Source organism: Oryza brachyantha, chromosome 3 (assembly GCF_000231095.2).
Source record: "Oryza brachyantha chromosome 3, ObraRS2, whole genome shotgun sequence".
NCBI lineage: Eukaryota > Viridiplantae > Streptophyta > Magnoliopsida > Poales > Poaceae > Oryza > Oryza brachyantha.
The window spans coordinates 7,328,874-7,345,860 of record NC_023165.2 but is presented as its reverse complement, the minus strand read 5'-3'; the positions used below and the strand labels follow the sequence as shown (position 1 = coordinate 7,345,860).

The 16,987-nt window shown below is 40.7% G+C and overlaps 2 protein-coding genes across 3 annotated transcripts; one reads left to right on the top strand and one right to left on the bottom strand.

Annotated features, from left to right (window-relative positions):
• The first annotated feature begins 8,339 nt into the window (after positions 1–8,339).
• Positions 8,340–9,352, top strand: LOC102721625 (ethylene-responsive transcription factor ERF014). Its single transcript, XM_006649727.2, has one exon. It carries the CDS (start codon positions 8,393–8,395, stop codon positions 9,155–9,157), a length of 765 nt encoding a protein of 254 aa, XP_006649790.1. The 5' UTR covers positions 8,340–8,392; the 3' UTR covers positions 9,158–9,352.
• Positions 9,353–10,907: 1,555 nt separating this feature from the next.
• On the bottom strand, positions 10,908–16,354 carry LOC102721345 (vacuolar protein sorting-associated protein 9A). 2 transcript variants are annotated; one of them, XM_006649726.3, is made up of 5 exons: positions 16,049–16,354; positions 14,924–15,071; positions 13,952–14,122; positions 13,259–13,438; positions 10,908–12,096 (listed from the first exon to the last, which is right to left on the bottom strand). In XM_006649726.3, exons 1-5 carry the CDS (start codon positions 16,159–16,161, stop codon positions 11,275–11,277), a joined length of 1,434 nt encoding a protein of 477 aa, XP_006649789.2. In that variant the 5' UTR covers positions 16,162–16,354; the 3' UTR covers positions 10,908–11,274. The 2 variants fall into 2 exon arrangements, with proteins under 2 accessions (XP_006649789.2, XP_040378352.1); XM_040522418.1 differs by having other exon boundaries at positions 14,929–15,071; positions 16,049–16,351.
• Positions 16,355–16,987: the final 633 nt, after the last annotated feature.

The following is a 16,987-nucleotide window of genomic DNA, read 5'->3' as shown; positions in this document are numbered from 1 at the left end:
ACGATACGTTGAAGTTTAAGGTCAATCCAATCAGATGTTTCTGATGATTCCTTCTAGATTCATAAGTACAACTCTCATCTGGACTTAAATCCGGGTAGATTCATGTATGATCTGAACACAAGGAAATCAATTGCAACTTACCCATTGGAAATATTGCAGACTGACAGATTCATTTCATTACTCTTTATCAGTTTAGACATAACGAGTATGTGTTCCGTGTCAGCTACCATAAGATGCCTCCTTCTGAATTGCACCAAAGAGACTGTGCATGTGTAAGACCAGGCAATGTGTTTCATAACAAGCCATACTTAGTGACATATAGTTGGTGGAAGATGCATTGTCCCATCAAGTGTTTTCTCCCAGGAAGCCACAAAATAACACAATCTTACCTCTATCCCGAAAAATAAGATCATTTTTCAGTTTTTTAATACAATGATTTGACTCTTCATTTTATTTGAATTTTTTTGCGATTAATATTTTTATTTTTACTAGATGATAAAATATAAATAATACTTTATGCTTGACTATTTTTTTTAATTTTTTGTACAACTTTTTTAAATAAGACTAATAATCAAACTTTGGACACGGAAAAACAAAAAATGAAGTTATTATGAGACGGAGGTAGTACTTCCAAAACTCAAAGTGAAAAAAAACCAAAAGACATTTTATAAAAAAATAATTTATAAATAAAACTTTAATATAAGTGTTTTTAGCGATCTAAAAGCAAAAACTAAAAAAGCTATGATAAAAAAAATCAAAATCAATCTAAATTTAAGGTTGAAAATTTAAATTTTAGATTGTAAATAAAAATAAAAGCGAAACTCGAGGCCGAAAGCTATTAAGTAGAACGAGTTCAAGCAAACATTACCATTAGAGACTAATTTACGAATTAAATATATTTATAATGATCTTAAACCATGGGTGAAGCAAATGCTACCTTCATTTCATATTATAAGATTTTCTAGTCTTATCTAAATTCATTTATTAATGAATATATATAATTTATATATATGTCTAGATTCAGTGCATCCATATGAATCTCTAGACAATGCTAAAAAGTTTTATATATATTGTGAAACGGAGAGAGCGGTATATATATCAGCATACCACCGTAAACAGTATTAAACTATATCTTGCACAGTAAACAAGTGCCTAGCTTGGATGTTTCGATCTATGACCCAAGAGATTCTTGCTTTGAGCAATGATATAATAAACGATATACAATTTACAACCAAAGACAGGCCATTGAGGCTGGCTAGCTCCAATAGCTGGGCAGGAGTGGTTGGAGGTTTGTAGCCACTACACTGCTGATGTTATATATGCTGCTTCACGAGGAGACAAGCATATGTTAATGACAAATTAAAAGTTGTTTTAAGTCTCACCTGACGACACGCCAACAACCCTTTGCTCGTCCTCCAACGAACATCGAGCTATATGGGAGCGTTCCTTTGTTTACATGCCCACTAGCTAGCGTGCTATTCAGAACGAGGTACAGTTTAATATACTTTAAAAAATATACCGGTCTCACTTAAGAGTGTCAAGATACCAAACTATTTTTCCCTATTCACGTCGTGCCAGGCGACATCATAAGATGCGATCAGACGTATTACGTATAGGCATGGTGAAGGGGGTGGGGGGGGGGGGGGGCAACTTTTTTTGCGAGGACAAGAACATTTTTTTGATCATGTGCTATGGTTAAGTTAAGCTGAGAGAGAAACCGAGTTGATGAGTTGTCTGAGATCACTTCTATACTTGAGCACAATTTGGTGGATTAACAGATTTGTCATATCATAGCATTTTTGTTTAAAAAAATAAATTCCGTTGTTCATGTTACGCATTTATGTTTGCCATAGCATCTACAATTTAGTTATAATGTTTAAACCTTGGCTTACAAAGATGGCCTCTATTTTTAAATACCCGGTAACTTTGACCACTTCACCTATTTTATATTATAAAAACTTTTTGTCTTGTCTAGATATATCAATTGATCAATGTATATGTCTAGTATATGCGTTCAGTCTCAGTTATATCTATATGAATCTAAAAAATCTTATAGTGGACAACGAATGGAGTACGGCACTTTCAATTTGAGCACTAAGTAGTAAGTACTCTTATTAAATTGTTAGACTATGATGAACAAAAGTTGTATACTTATGTTTTAAGATCTAGTAGATCTTATCAGTAATATACAAGACCGGTACTTAAACTTCGATAGATGTATCATCCAAGTTCATCTAAAATTATAAAATGCACAAGATAGTTCCTAATCTTTGTTTGATGTATCAGTGAGGTCCAAAGTACATATGCCATGATTGACCATGATGCTGAGAATGTTGCATTTAGACTTTTACGCTACAAATATATATGCTCCCAAATCGACTCTTGCCATTCCTAAATCAGATTGGGGAAGCAACATAGTAAGTGGTGGAAGTCAATTTTAGAGCGTACTATAGCAACATAGTGAGGGGTGGAAGTCAGTTTTTGTTACCTCATACTCATACCCATGATTTTTTAGATAAAGAAAGCTTTTATTGATCTCAAATGATTACATCAAGGTAATACAATCACTCGAAGATCACTTCTGGCATCTGCATAACTAAGATGCACACAGTCAAAAATTAGACACAAACATAACCAATTATTATAAAATAGAGCAAATCCTAGCTAAGAAGAAATCCTCAATCTAGACTGTCACTCATAGTCCTGGGTAAAAAAACTCCGTGATCACCAGTTCCAACTGCTGAGACACCATAAACACTGTATTCCGTGATCCAGGCTTCTGGAGGATATTCCATGTACGGAGCCAGTGAATAATTCTAAAAATAACCTGTAAAGGAAAAGAAATTATCTTTTTGTCAAACAATATTTCATTCATGCATAACCATAACGACCAACGGGTTGATAACTAAAAAATTTTGTTCCGATACCCATAGCGACTAGTGGATATAACATTCTCCCTATACCCATACACATACGTACGATGGATACCCAACTGGTACCCATACCCATATCGTTAACTTAGAGCACTTCTAATTTTACACCACAATTAGATCATATTAAATAACAATAATTTTAATGTTAATGTTCAAAAGAAATCAAACAAATCATACAACCATTATTCAAAATGAAGAAATTAGAAAATAATTTCATGCAATAGAACTAGAATAGAGGTTCCACATGTGGGGTTTTTTAACCCATGGGTTAATGGGTACGGATAACTAAAGAACAGACACATACCCAAATACCCATACGGGTAAGGATTTTACGCTATTAATAAACTCACGGGTATAGGAATGGATCATATATAACTTCAATAGAGTAAAAAACTATCAGGTTTCGGATCGTGGGTTCCTGTTGCCATCTCTATAGGGTGACAAATTGTTAGCCGTCGTTTCTGAGAGTAATAAGTCCTTAAATATTCCTACCAAATTAGACCTTCTACTGTGAGCTTATAAGGCCATTCTCATGCAGTTTTCATGGTGTCAAATCATTAAAAGCATGTTTAAGTAGATGCATGAAACAAGTTTTCTCAATTTAAAATTTCACTTCATGGTTTTGTAGGCTAACATATCACTTAAATTATGCGTCTAAGTGATCAATATAAGTTGAGTAAATTGCGTTGGTGGTACGCAAACTTGTTAGGTGCGTGCAATTTAGTACATAAACTCGTAAAATGCTTATTATGATGCATGAACTTGCTTAGTGCGTGCGAACCAAGTCCAAAACAATATATTGTGGCAAATCATGCTGAGTTTAAGTTGATTAGGATGTCACATGCATATAAGGAACTGTGATGAATGTCATATGTGCAAATATCCTTTATGTATGCTTTGTATTTATTTTATTTTCCATTGTTTTCTATCTATTTTATACTCCCATTTATGTCTTATAAATCATTTATTTATACATACAATTACTTACTCTATGTTTGATTGAGCATGTACATATGTATATGACATTATCTTGACATGCGAGCCCACTTGTAAACATAATCAATGTCTAACTTAGTGAAATTAGATGTAGTATGTTTTTTTGGCTTGGGTTTGCACGCACTAAACAAGTATGTGCACTGAAACGGACGATTTACAGGTTTAAATTGCACCCACCTCGCAAGTTCATGCATCGGTACCGCAATTCACTCATATAAGTTTATTAATCTGCGTCTAAGTGATCAATATAAGTTTATTAATGTGTAGTGATGAAACGAATTACTTTCAGTGGAGGTTTCAATCTAGTTTCATGCTCTAGTTAATTGTATATACCAAAGCTTCATCCCCATGAAACTCAAATCATCTCTCTCGTCATAAATTCTATGTCATATCACCCACCATTGCTTATGTAGTATGTTATTCAATAAGTTTGAGACCCCATAAAATATAAAACTGCACTAAGGGTGGCCTAAAAGGCTGGTCTCCTGTCTCCGCCAGTCCGGAAAGCCCAAAATGGCACGATCCATGCCAAGGCACATCGCAAAGCGGCCGTGGGTCAGGGTCTCCGCGAGACGATCCGTGCGCCAGGAAGGAACCCGGGCGCCCTCCACCACCACCACAAGTCCACAGCCCACGCGGCCCTTCAGGAGGAGGAGCACACGACGATGCGTGCCCGCCCCTGGCTACTCTCGGGTGCGTTGTCCTTCGTGTGCGTCTCGGCCCCACCGCAAAAGAGGCTGGCCCAGCCCACCGATCGGATTTTACAGCTCGTCTCCTGGACGCGTAGGCTTTCCAGGATCGCAAGATGCTCTCCTCTTCCGGTCAAGTCTGACTCAGCACCTGTCTTCTTTTTGTTAGCTCCCAAAAAGAAGGATGCTGCTGCCTGCTGGACATGTAAAATCCAGCAACTGCTAGAGTTTGGGTCTCTCTGGGAAGATCGAGCTTGTAGTAGGCTGCATCTGCAGCCAGCCATGGCACATGCTTTCAGGCTCGATAGAGAAGGCTTCCTTTCGGGAAAAGGCAAAAAAGGAGACGCAACTGAAACTGGAACTACACCCAGTAGGCCAGTACTCGATGGATCCTGCACTTGGCATGCCTGCCTGCTTCCTTCCGTGCCAAGCCATGGACGGATGACGAGAACTAGGCTAGCCCATCACCGTATGCCCGTTGGCTGCTGCATTTGCATGTGCAACCGTGGTGGAAAAGGCGCCCGTCTAGCTAGACATGTACATGAGTGTGTGTATAGCCCATCTGTTATGTTGCTGCTGTTAACCTTTCGTCCTTTTTCTCCGTGTACAGAAAAACACACGCAATGTGAAACCCACTGGTATGTGTTTTCTGATATTCCCTTTTTCCTGAAATGGTGATGGATTGATGGGAGAATTGCTGATTGGCACCCAGTGATCCAGAAATAAAAGAGGGGAGTTTTCAATTTCAGCTTTCCCTTCGTGCGTGGTATCGTTGAGGTTAGCGCATATTAGAAAGAAAGGAGTGTCTAAACACTTTGGCTAGTAGTATTACTCATCAGCAAAGTATAAAACAAGAATCAAGTGACTTGTGCTAACTGCAAACACATCTTTGTACAGTTAAGGGCATACTCAAGTTCTTCTGGTAGTATACTCAGCAGCTGCTCAAGTTCTTCTGTTAAAAAGAGCACAGCTCAAATTCAGATCAAACGGCAAGAAATGCCTGAAGAAGTCTGCAAGTACCAACCAGTAGCCAGTAGGTTTGATCAAAGCCTATAGCTTGATCAATTAAGCAGCAGGCTTCATGAAGTGAGTCGTAAGATAATACTAGTCAAACGCCACTCGACTCGATGGTGTGCGTGTGGTATAGCGGTGTATAGCATATCCACAGTCATCTTTAGGGTTATCGGTGAAAAAAGTCAAATAACATATTTATAAATAGAACATAATTTTAAATAAAACATTTATATACGTGTTCGTATCGATAAAAACCAAATTAAAAAATAAACTTCAGTAAAAAAACTTTAAAATTAATTTTAAGATTAAAAATTTAAATTTTGGGTTATAATCCTGACCCCAACCTAAAAGATGGGACTGGATTCTACACCATCAATAGGAACTTGGTAGAAGAAGAGAGGTGAAAAATCCGCTGAGGGTAAGATGCACGGGGAGGGCGGTGAACCCCACGTTTTCTGAAGCGATCTCGCAGTATTGGTTTTGGCATTATTAACCCACAAAACCTTATATCGTTTTTTTTTCTCCTTCTTGTGGGACTCAAAACCTTAGATTGATCGATCCCCTGAGATGCATGCCCGCTGCCACATGCATGAACATGAGACGATGCCTAATAGGGAATATTAGTGGGGCATTATCACCCGATCACTTGCCGTGGGGTGCAGAGCTTTCCCTTTCATTGCTCGATCTCGCAGAGCTCTTTACACCGAGATATTTAATCAAACTATAGGCGATCGATGGATCATCGCAGTGTCAGCAGGTAGCAAGCTGGAGTTGGAGTAGCTTTCTCTCCTGGGTCCCGCGCTGATCATGTGAATTCTCTCTCGGATTGCTGCTTCCGTTGCTTGGGTGTGACGACTGCTGAACACTTTGGAGGGTCGCCTTTTTACTGAATTTTATATGGCCGTGGCACGCTTTCATCAGGTGATTAATCATGTCAGTGATACGTACAGTACAGAGCAGTACATTACTATGGGCTAGTAGATTTGTATAATGCACGCAGTACACTAATTTCTACTGCATATATATGCGCTAGATTGGTCAACTTTGATGGAAGGTTAATGCAGCTTGTTCTACTGCGGACCATAGAAATGCTCATAGGAAAACAATATTCTTCGTGAAATGGAAAGCAAAGATTAACCTTTTTTCTTATGCTTTCCTTGGTACTAGTTTCTGATTTCACAGTCTTTGGCTCGCGGCAGCCAAATCTTTCGGCTGGGTTTATATATACTTTCCCCTGCATCTCCATTATTAGTTTTCCGACAGCATCAGGCAAGTTCGGCAGCCCGTGCATGCATGTGGAAGTCGATCTCGTCTCCTTCCATTTCTTTCGAGACAATTTGCGATGTAACGTCTGAAACTTCGAGTCAGGCAGCTCCGTTTCTCCCATCACCCATGCCACGATCTATCTCCAGCTCCTAACGGAAGCCTAAAAGTCCTAAAATTCCTAAACTCAAGGCCATGTTGATGGTAAAGGGAGTGATTATTTGTGTTTTTCATTGAAAAGCCAAAAATCCAAATGATATATTTATAAATAAAAAATAATTTATGAATAAAAATTTTATATATATATTCTTAGTGATTCGAAAGCCAAGACTGAAAAATAAACTTTGATAAAAGAATTTAAAATCAACTCAAAATTTAAAGTTTAAAATTTAAACTTTAGCTTATAAACATAAACCAAAGCGGAAAGAGAAAGATGCAAATTGGCCAATTCGATCGTCATACTTATGTACGTCGAAGAGGAGTAGTAGTAGTCAGGCCACGTTTAATTGGCAAAAAATTTTGGAGGAATGTTACGTCAACGCGTAGGTTTACATATTTGAAATATTAAATGTAGTCTAATTACAAAACAAATATTAGATTCCGCCTAGAAACCGCGAGACGAATCTTTTGAGCCTAATTAATCTGTCATTAGCACATGTTGGTTACTATAGCACTTATGACTAATCATGTTCTAATTAGACAAAAAATTCGTCTCGCGATTTCCCCTATAACTATATAATTAGTTTTAGTGTTTATGTATATTTAATACTTCATTTAGGTGTCCAAAGATTCGATTTGATGTTTTTGGGAGAAGTTTTTGAGAACTAAACAGGACCGTAGGAGTAGTAGTACAACTGTACAAGTACATTAGATACGTTAGAGCAAGTATAATAGCAGGCTATAAGCTGACTATATGCTTATGTGGAGGAGAGAGGGGATGAGAGAGTGTAAGCAGGCTAGCTTGTAGTCAGCTTCGGCATAAGAACCAAGAAACTCTGTGAGAGTGACATATGGACCCTGTATTAATGATGTAGAGTTAACTAGTATATGGATAGGCTAAGAAAAGACTATAAAAAGTCTTATAGCTAGCTTGTTGGCTATATTATTAGCCTTGCTGTTAGAGTCGAGACTAATAGCTTTTCTTCTGGTACAAGTACAGATTTGTCCGAGCTGGGTGTGCGATCTAGCCAGCCTTGTCGATTTGAAAATTCTGGCAAAGCTACGTGTACGAAGCGAGAAGACTATACAAAGGGGTAGAGGGTAGTGGTACTCGCGCTTTGTTAAAAGCGCGCGCGTCCAAATGGAAAGTTGAGCGCGAACCCTTTCCACACGACGTGCCGCCCTTTGCGTGCGCTGGGCCTGGGCGCGCGCGCACACTGGAGCGCGCCCGCTATAAATAACCCGCGGCTTTGCTTACGCGACACTACTGGCTGCCTCTCGCTCCCTCGTCCTCGTCTTGTTGCGCGCGGAGAGATCGACGGCGGCGACGAACCCAGCATGGTTAAGAACCCGAGCAGCAAGTGCGGCATTGCGGCTGGCGGTGGCGCGGCGTCGTGCAGCGGCGGCGGCGGCGGCGGCGGAGGGGATGGTAAGAGGATGGTGACGGAGGCAACGGCGGCGGCGTTGGCGGTGAGGCCGTACAAGGGGGTGCGGATGCGGAGCTGGGGGTCGTGGGTGTCGGAGATCAGGGCGCCGCACCAGAAGCGGCGGATCTGGCTGGGGTCCTACGCCACGCCGGAGGCCGCCGCGCGGGCCTACGACGCCGCGCTGATCTGCCTCAAGGGCCCCGACGCCGTCCTCAACTTCCCGTCCTCCTCCTCCTCCTCCCCGTCTCGCCTTCTCGACAGCTGCCGGGACACGGGCTCGGCGGCGGGCGACATGTCCCCGAGGTCCATCCAGCGCGTCGCGGCGGCGGCCGCGGCGGCATTCGACGCCGGCGTCATCGGTAGTGTCGTCGCCGACAACAGCTGCTCCTCCAGCGCCGATGCGACGTCGACGCCGACGTCGGCGACAACCTCCCTCTCGACCCTGGGAAGTGCCGGCGGGGACGTCCTGGACCACGCGACACCGTCGTCGTCGTCCGCCGCAGCCAACGCCTGCTCTCCGCAGCTGGACGGGGACCATGAGCTCTGGACGGAGCTGGACGCGTTCGCATCGCCCAAGTTCATGGATCTAATAGCCGCCGGCGGCACACCGTTCTCGTTGCCGTGGGAGGAGCCCGAGGAGGACGGCGAGCTGATGAGGCTGTGGAGCTTCTGCTAGCTTAGCTAGGAAACCGATCAACACCCATCCATTCGCCCATGCAAGATTAATACTACCATTGGTTCATTCCATTTGAGCATTGCAAGCTAGGTTAATTAGGCCTTGATTCATGGCTTCAATTATTCCATAGATTCTTCTTCTTTTCTTTTGATAATATAATATCTTAATATATAGGAGTATTAATATTATTGTAATTTATATAATTTGCAGTGTTACACTGTACGGATTGTTGAATGCGAGTGACACTGAGTGCATTGGATACTGGTTGGATTTGTCCCATTTTCGTTCTAATTTAATTTCTTGATTAATTAATTTAATCAGAAATCGCTCGGGACGACGCGCTTTGTGTCCCCCCTGCGAAGGCTTGGTGCCGAAGCAGGTCGCAGGCTAGCTGTTAATAGTTTTTGGGCGTTGTAAAGGTGAACACATGCGCTCATACACTGCTTTCGATCGATCCAGCTAGGTTCCGACGCAACCGTTGTTTCTTTTTGTGTATGAATGAAGTGTTGAGTATTCCCAACCTGTTAACACGGTTGACACTAACTGTTTCATCGCTTAATTTGCTTTCTTGATGTGTCGTAGATCGATGAGGTATCGATATAGTAAATCTTCATATAGTCGTAGTTAACAACACACATGGTAGATATTAAAAATTAGGTAAAATTTGTAGAAAACAGCAAAAATTCTAATATACGATCAGAAGGTTTTAGCCAATGGTCGAGCAATCCTTGTTTAAGCATCGCGTCGGCAAATTTGTAGTACCTCTATGTAGAAAACAGCTAAATTTCTCGTGATATGCGATTAGAAGGTTTTAGCAATGGTCGAGTGGTCCTTGTTTAAGCATTCAGACTTCACCACGTCGGCAAGTGCTAAAACAAAATTACGCGTGTCCCTTCTCTAGGTCTTTAAATCAAGAGGTGATTGGGTTGACTCCACAGCAGCGCAAATGGGGGCCATAGACAGTAGCTATCATGCATGTTCTGGAGGACAACTCACCCTGTGATGCAGGGCCACCATGTATGTAGTTTTTTTTTTTTTTTTATCTTAGGCCTTGTTTAGTTCCTAAAATTTTTTCTCAAAAACATCACATCAAATTTTTGATATCTAAAAGAAGTATTAAATATAGATGAACCTAAAAACTAATTACACAGTTATGTGAGAAATCGTGAGACGAATTTTTTGAGACTAATTAGTCCATGATTAGCCATAAGTGTTACAGTAACCAATATATGCTAATGATGGCATAATTATGCTCAAAAGATTCGTCTCGCGGTTTCCAGACTAGCTATGAAATTCGTTTTTTCATTCATGACCAAAAACCACTTTTAACATCCGATCAAACATCCTATGTGACATTCTACCAAAAAAATTTTCCCATCTAAACGGCACCTTATTATTACACAGAGAAACTAGGTAGCTTCTGAGCACAGCATGTAGAATTTCCTTGTTTGAAAATGCTGGAGATAAAAACAAGCCTTGCAAAAAAAATGTTTTCGTTTGAAGGGGAAAAATGCGATAACTTTAGAAACCATCTGTAGATCTCAATCACCATTCTGGTAGATCTCCTATGGCGATTGAATAGATTACTAGTAATCTGAACTGACAAAATAGTAATCAATATAAGATGAACATCACTTAACACTAGCTGGTAGCAGATTAGGGAAAATGGCTCCTTCGCCACATGGTTAGAAAATAAAAGCTACCCGAATTCATCTATTTTCTATGAACGATAGTTAGAAAAATACGCAGATGCACCAATTGAACCATAGGGTTTCATTCCATTTTCTCTGAACAATAGCTGCACATATGGAAAATTTAACTGTAAAGGTAAAAGTTTACCAAAATGGTGCCGCAAAATCCAACTTGCAACAGAGTCAACAACCAAGGGATCAATGAAAGAACGTTGGGACAAGGAGCTTGCTTCAACATAATGAACCTAGGTCTTCCTCGATACTGAATCTCAGTATTCTAATTTTCATTTACATTTGTCGCTTCAGGAGCCGAAGTAGTCTACCAACTTCTCTCTTACCAGTTGTCACCTCTTGATATAAGAGAATGAACCGCTGATGACAACGTCTTCCCTGTATTTCGAAAGCCAGCCAGACCTGACCAACTACTCATGTATGTTCTGGCTGATCTGATGCTTCATCCTGCTGTGCCTTCTGATAACTTGGGTCAGCCGAAGTTTGTTGAGTAGTCATGGTGTCTACTTCTGAATGAAGAGTATCGTTTTTTATGTCATCACCAGTTCTGCTGCTGCCTTCACTGCTTTCATTAAAAGTTACTGTATCCTTCGCATTCTTAGGCTCCTCAGACACCACAAGATCATGCATGCTCTGAACAGGAGGTTCAGGGCTGACACCCATCCCTTGTGAAAGCGCTACATACTTAAGTACTAGCTGCTTGTAGGAGTTTAAAAGGTTTTCTACATCTGCAACAGTCAGATCCCCAGAGCGGGCGAAAAGGAATGGGTACTCTTGAACTTTTTTGTGCAAGTCATCTTCCTTGAGAAGCTCGGCTGCTCCTTTCTTCTCCAAATCAGAAATTGATTGCACACGCTCAACTGGGTTGCTATTCACATCGCTGTCCCTTCTCATGTCCAGACCAGGACCTTGATCATTATCTTTTGAAGAGAGGTTGACATCAGAATCCCTGCTAGCTTTCAGTGTTTGTGATTTTTGCTCCCGTACATCAAGATTGGTCTGGTCACCCTGATTTTCTGAGCTAGCTGATAGTCCCAACAAGCGTTCCCTCGCCCCATCCATCTTCTTTTGGAAATCTCGTTCATCCATGGATAATGATTCCGCATCAATGTTCCAGATGAAAGACTCAGCGGATAAGATGTTTGTAAAGAAATACTGAGCTTCTGACACCAGCCGTGATTGGCGCCTATATCGTTGTATGTATAGTAGATTTGAGTGCAACTGTGGAGGATTCGCCTGCATTAAGAACAGGAACTACTTAATCTCTTTTGGCTACCTCAACTCAAAAATCAAATAAAATAATTTACAGATGATTTTCAAGCCTGCAACAAAAGGATCACAACAGTCTAATTCAGATACTATCCTAATAGAAGAAAATTACTAAAGTTATTCTCTCCGTTTGAAGATATGATGCCTATTAGCTTTTTACATGGTCCCCAACCTTATTCTGACTGTAATTTTCTTTTATAATATATTATCAACAACTATAAAACTAAAATCATATGAAAATATTTCAAATACAAATCTGATGGTACTACATGCATGATGCAAAACATAAATATTATTAGCTCAATTATTAGTCAAAGTTTTCAGATATTGACTTTGCGGAAAACAAAGGCACCTTCTATTTTAGATCAGCAGGAGTATAGAATTGCGGCACAAGTGTATCTTGGTCAACTATTGTTTTTAGCTAACTGCAGTAATTCCTGAAGCACGTAATACCTTGAGGCACCAAACTGGAAGAGCACAGATATCAAAAACTCTTATCACTACCTGGTTGACAAGCTATTTTGGTAATTAACAGAAAACTAAAGTGATACCCATACATGATGCTCTGATCTTTTAAGTCCTTTTTGGTCATTTGCACCCTTTTCAGAATCAAGTCCATTAAAATGCCGAGTATCAAGTTTGCAATAAAAGTTAGCCGTCATTTTTTACCAAAACTCAACAACCCTTAACTAGAGGTAGGATGCCCAAGTGATGATTCGTCGTGGTTGTTCTAAGAAAATGGTCTGACGGGCATGAATGCATAATAAGGTTAGTGTTGCTCTCCGAACAAACTTATACACTACAAAACTAGCTCACTTTTAGCTTATACATGGAAACTGCATGAGAATAGATAGGTACAAGGTTGGAAATAAAAGTAATAAGCGACAGCAAAGCAAGGTTGTACAGTGCAACTCTACTAAAAAGTATATAATCTATGACTTGTCCAACGACTGAAAAGTTGACACCTAATCAGTGTGTGAGAAGGAGGCAAATTTTCCAAGTAGGTAAACAGTCACAGCCAAGTTGACACCTAATCAGTGCCATGTGAAAAGGGGACAAATTTTCTTCCTCCAAATTTGATAGTCCATATATACCATCAACAAGTATTTTCACAAGTAGTGAACCATACCTTTATGGTGACATAGATGAGGACGGGAAGGAATTCGTCGGCTCCCGGGGGATTTTCATTTGATACAATAGAAGCATTTAGAAGTAGGTTATTGATGACTTTACAGCAGTTCAGGATGCAAGCAAGCTTATCCCTTGGAGCCTTATACATATTTATCTTCTGCAGTTCCTTCTGTGCAAGCTGTACAAAGAAGGGCACACATGTTAGTAAAGAACTTACATATATGAACATTGAACCAGTTAATGCATGCAATTCGCCCTTGATTGAGGTTCTTGAGAACAAAACTGCCATGTAGACTGCATTAGGCAGGTTTTGGAAATTTGTTGACAATGCAGCACATGATTTTATATTTATTTTGCTTCTAAACTCTAAAGGCAATAACTACTCTAGAAGAGGGTGACTGGCAGCATCACTGTGTTACAATGGCATAAATGCTAGACAGCAAGTGTAATAAGTGGGCAGGATGAATTGTCAGTATAGTCAGCATTAGTTTATATGCATACTTCACACATGCAGGTTCATCAGATTTAACCTCAATACCCAAGTAGCCCAATGCTGCCTACTTCACATTCAGCTTAAAAATTTTCATCTATGGTTCTATGCGGCCTGGCAGCATGCTATCGAGAAGTGTGGCACTGTAACAGATCTACAAAAATCCAAAAATGTATAAAGAGAGGAAATTAACTTCCATACCAGCCATGATGTTTCATTCTGGTATTCCGGTTTAATATCCAAGTTTTCAGGCCTTATAAACTGCTGCAGCAGAGACATCTTCTCAAAAAGTTCTTCATCACTCTTCACATCTTCCGGGACCGAAGCAAAAACCCGATTAAACAGCTTTGTCATAACATATTTCTCAAGGCCCTAAAAGCACAGCATCAAACAAAATCCAAATCCAAATGTTTATATAAAGATAAAATATAATTCAGCACATGCATGTATATATGACATGTAACAGAATAAACTGATAAGATGAAAAAAGAATTTCGGTAGGTAAAGGTACTGTGACAGTAAAAAAGAGAGTTAAAAGCTTAACTATATTGAGTTTGAACTGCACTTTTATAACAGCAACATAACTAATAGTGGAATCATAACCTACCATATATTCCCTCCGTCCATATTATAAGATTTTTTAGCCTTGCCTAGATTCATATGTGTGCTAATGAATATAGACACATATACAAAACATATACATTGATATACGGATGAATCTACGTAAACCCAAAAAGTCTTGTAATATGGAACGGAGGGAGTAACGGAGGGATAATTGGAAATTTGGAATATCAAAGACACAGAATCCATTCCATATTACCACATAATCAAACTAATTTATTTATATTATCCTATTGTCTATCAAATTTTTAGTCGGTCAATCCAAACATGTTAAAAAGTAAAGCTAACATGGTCCAGAATTTGCATATCATTTACATATACGGCATATCCTGAAATAAAAAGAACACGGTCACACAGGCATATCTTATCTACAGATACGTCACACAGTAATTATCCATAAGAACATTTTGCAAAATCGAAGTTAAGAACTCAGTCTGAAAGCAGGTAATGAACAATAGCATATAGCTTTGAAATGCAATTTTGATCCCCATCTATCTCTAGGTATGTAGTACTAGTATATCAGCAGTTCCATGGACAAAGGAAATTAATTACCTCACCGGCACTTTCTAGTTCCTCTTCAGAACTTCCAGCCCAGGGGGTGTGAGCTCTGAAAGCACCTTCCATATTTTCCAGGAACTCTTGAACAGCCACACTATCATGTTCGGGGTCAGGTGCTCTGTTTGAGAATGTTACGATAAAGCTGTATAGCATAAAAAATAACTACATTAGTGATGTATTTCCCGTAGAAAAACCTACGTAAATGTTGAGTATTGGTTAGTTATAGTCTGGCTTAGTTTATTAAAAGAAAAAGGAAATGGAAGAAGGCAGCACTGCAGTGTATTCCTACATGTAGAAGAATTAATTAAACACACTAGTTTATAAAGCCTTAACTGGCTTCCAGCCTTATTAACAACACATGGAAAGTACATTGGTTAATATTTCACTATGCATTTCTCGCAACTCTTGAAGCTCAGTATTCAACCTTGGTTGTTATGCATTGTTGCCATAGTGGACAAATTCAATCCTTACAAATCTCTAAATAAGTAAGTAGATTTTACTTGGAGGTTGAAACTTATGATTAATAAGCATATTAAATTCTATTATCTGCATTCAAAGTAGATAATATTTCACTTGATCTTCGAGACTGTCTGCATTGGCTGAAGCCAAAGCACACACTGAAGCAAGCAAGTTTCCTCAACAGGTGAAAAGCACCCACACATTGTATTGTTACATTGTCTGCCCATTGATCCATTATATCGGTTGTGCTGCAATGCATCTATCCTAATACAGTGGCCCAAGCCATGGCAAATAGGAATGGCATTAAACCTCATCTTGAACCTACACAGACGACGATTACCAGTAGGCGAAGAGGCGAACAAAAAACCTAGGTTAGGTTCCCCACAAAAACTGATACGGCGTTAGGTCATATCATCCTGCTAACAACGCGAGCAGGCATATTAAAGGGTGCAGCAACACAATCCCCTTCAAACCACGCCCAGTGTTCCCCAGATCCCCACTGTACCGGCAAAATCTCCATTCCGCAGCACACTAATCAAACCAAACACGAGTCGCGTAACACGGACCAACTGCACTACGCCTCCACCTCGGGATCTCTACGCGAGGGAACTGAAATCGAGCATGTGTTTGTGGGGAAGCGAGGGGCGTGGCGGAGCTGACCCCTTGATGGACTTGACGAACTCGGCGGCGGAGGGCTGGCGCATGCGCTCCAGGAAGTCGTGCCAGGCTAGCGGCGCGGTCGCGGACCCGAAGGCGTCGCCGCCGCCCTCCATCGTCGCCGGATCGGGAGGGTCGGCGGCTTGGATCAGCAGGGTTGGTCACGTTTCGTGGGAAGGGGAGGAGGAGAGAAGGGGGGAAGTCAAGGGTCGCCGTGGATGCCCCGACGACGCGGCGATTTTATGTTGTCGGAGGCGTACTCGCCGAGAGAAGGGAAGTGGCTCGCGGCGCGTCCGCTTAACCAAAGATGGCCTTCTTTAATGTCGATTCATTGCTGAAGGCCTTGTTTAAAAGCATTTTTTTACTTTAAAATTTGTATAGCTTTATCAGTAGAGGTTTCTTTTAACACGGAGTCTCTTCGGTTTTAAAAACATGTAATTTCAGGTATTGATGAAGGTTTTCATGATGTAATTTTAATAGAACTACTACATAATATCATCCAGTTCTATCCTTCTTGACGAGATAATATTTATCTGAGTCGTTACGTGGTTGCTTTAGACATACTGACAAACCATAATTATTGTTCAGTCCAGAACATATCTCTCAAACCACCACCACCCTTCCCATGTCATCCTTGCTGCCCTTCTCCCTCCTCCCACATGTGCCTCCCTACTATCGGTGACTCTTCAAGCGTTGCTTCTCGCGCACCGCTAGCACACTCTCCCCCGTGATCGAGCTCAATATATCAGCGTCCAGGCTTCCGCACACCAACATCTGGTTCCGGGAGGTAGTTTGATTTGTCATTGACTCTGCCTTCCACCACATGCCCTCTCACCTGTGCACGGGTATCAGCGTCGCTGGCCACCTGCCCTTCTTCTTCTTTCCTAACAACAAAGTTGATTGGTGAAATGATCGGTGACCCTTAATGCACTTGTCCCCATG